Genomic DNA, 930 nt, shown 5'->3' on the forward strand with positions numbered 1-930 from the left:
CGGCCGTCGCCCCACTTGGTTTTCAGGGTCCGGGAGGGGCTCTGGGACACTGGCTGGACCCCCTCCACACGGGGCCACATCCACCCACGCGGATTCCCGTGGGCTCTGCTGGGCGACCCCGAGACTCAGGGAGGAGGCCGGTGCGGCTCGGTGGCTCTGAGATTTTGTTTATTTTTTTTAAAGACATATTCTTATTGATCTCAGAGAGGAGGGGAGAGGGAGAGAGCGATAGAAGCACCAATGAGGAGAGAGGATCAGTGACCGGCTGCCTCCTGCATGCCTGCTACTGGGGATCGAGCCTGCAACCCGGGCCTGTGCCCTGACCGGGAATCGAACCGTGACCTCCTGGCTCACAGGTCGACGCTCAGCCACTGAGGTGGCTCTGAGATTTAACGTGTTAAGACATCCTGAAGGAGCTAGGCCCCGACCCTCCCCGGGCAGGGGCCCCACATGGACGGGACCCCGGGGCTCACAGATGCCAGCCATCCGTTACTGATGGAAGATGCTGGAACAAGCCGGCCACCCCGGCCCTGACCCTGGGGTCACACCACACTTGTGCTGCGCCCTCTCAAAGGTCAGGGCCAGTAGGGCGAGTCGGGGACCCTGGAGTCGCTGGTGGGTCTACACAGACAGGGGAGGGGGCAGCTCCCTCCCCTGGCGAGGGCGGAAGCCGCTGGTGCGCTGGGCCCGGGTGTGAAGTCAGGAACCCCAGCTTCCCAGGGGAGGGGTGTGGCGGTGGGAGCCCAGCGAGCCTCGCACGGCCACGTGAAGGGTTTTCTTAGGTCACACTTTCATCTTGCCATTTGCAGAGTTTTGGGTTCACCTCTGCTAACAGGAGCGGGGCTTTGGTGCCCGCGGATCCCCAGGGCCCGGGGTTGGTGCCCAGGGCCTCCCACCTGCCGCCAGGCCAGTCCCTCTGAGCCCTGCCCA

At 64.2% G+C, this 930-nt stretch overlaps 1 protein-coding gene across 1 annotated transcript in view; it reads right to left on the reverse strand.

Annotated features, from left to right (window-relative positions):
* Window positions 1–489: 489 nt before the first annotated feature.
* The window catches only part of ADSSL1 (adenylosuccinate synthase like 1), a 13,021-nt gene continuing 12,580 nt past the window's right edge, over window positions 490–930 (reverse strand). The window contains exon 6 of the mRNA XM_014535724.1: window positions 490–621. Within this exon, the coding sequence (XP_014391210.1) occupies window positions 490–621 (132 nt within the window). The remainder of the gene's footprint in view (window positions 622–930) is intronic.

The sequence above is a fragment of the Myotis brandtii genome, unplaced genomic scaffold, assembly GCF_000412655.1.
Source record: "Myotis brandtii unplaced genomic scaffold, ASM41265v1 scaffold1020, whole genome shotgun sequence".
Classification (NCBI taxonomy): domain Eukaryota; kingdom Metazoa; phylum Chordata; class Mammalia; order Chiroptera; family Vespertilionidae; genus Myotis; species Myotis brandtii.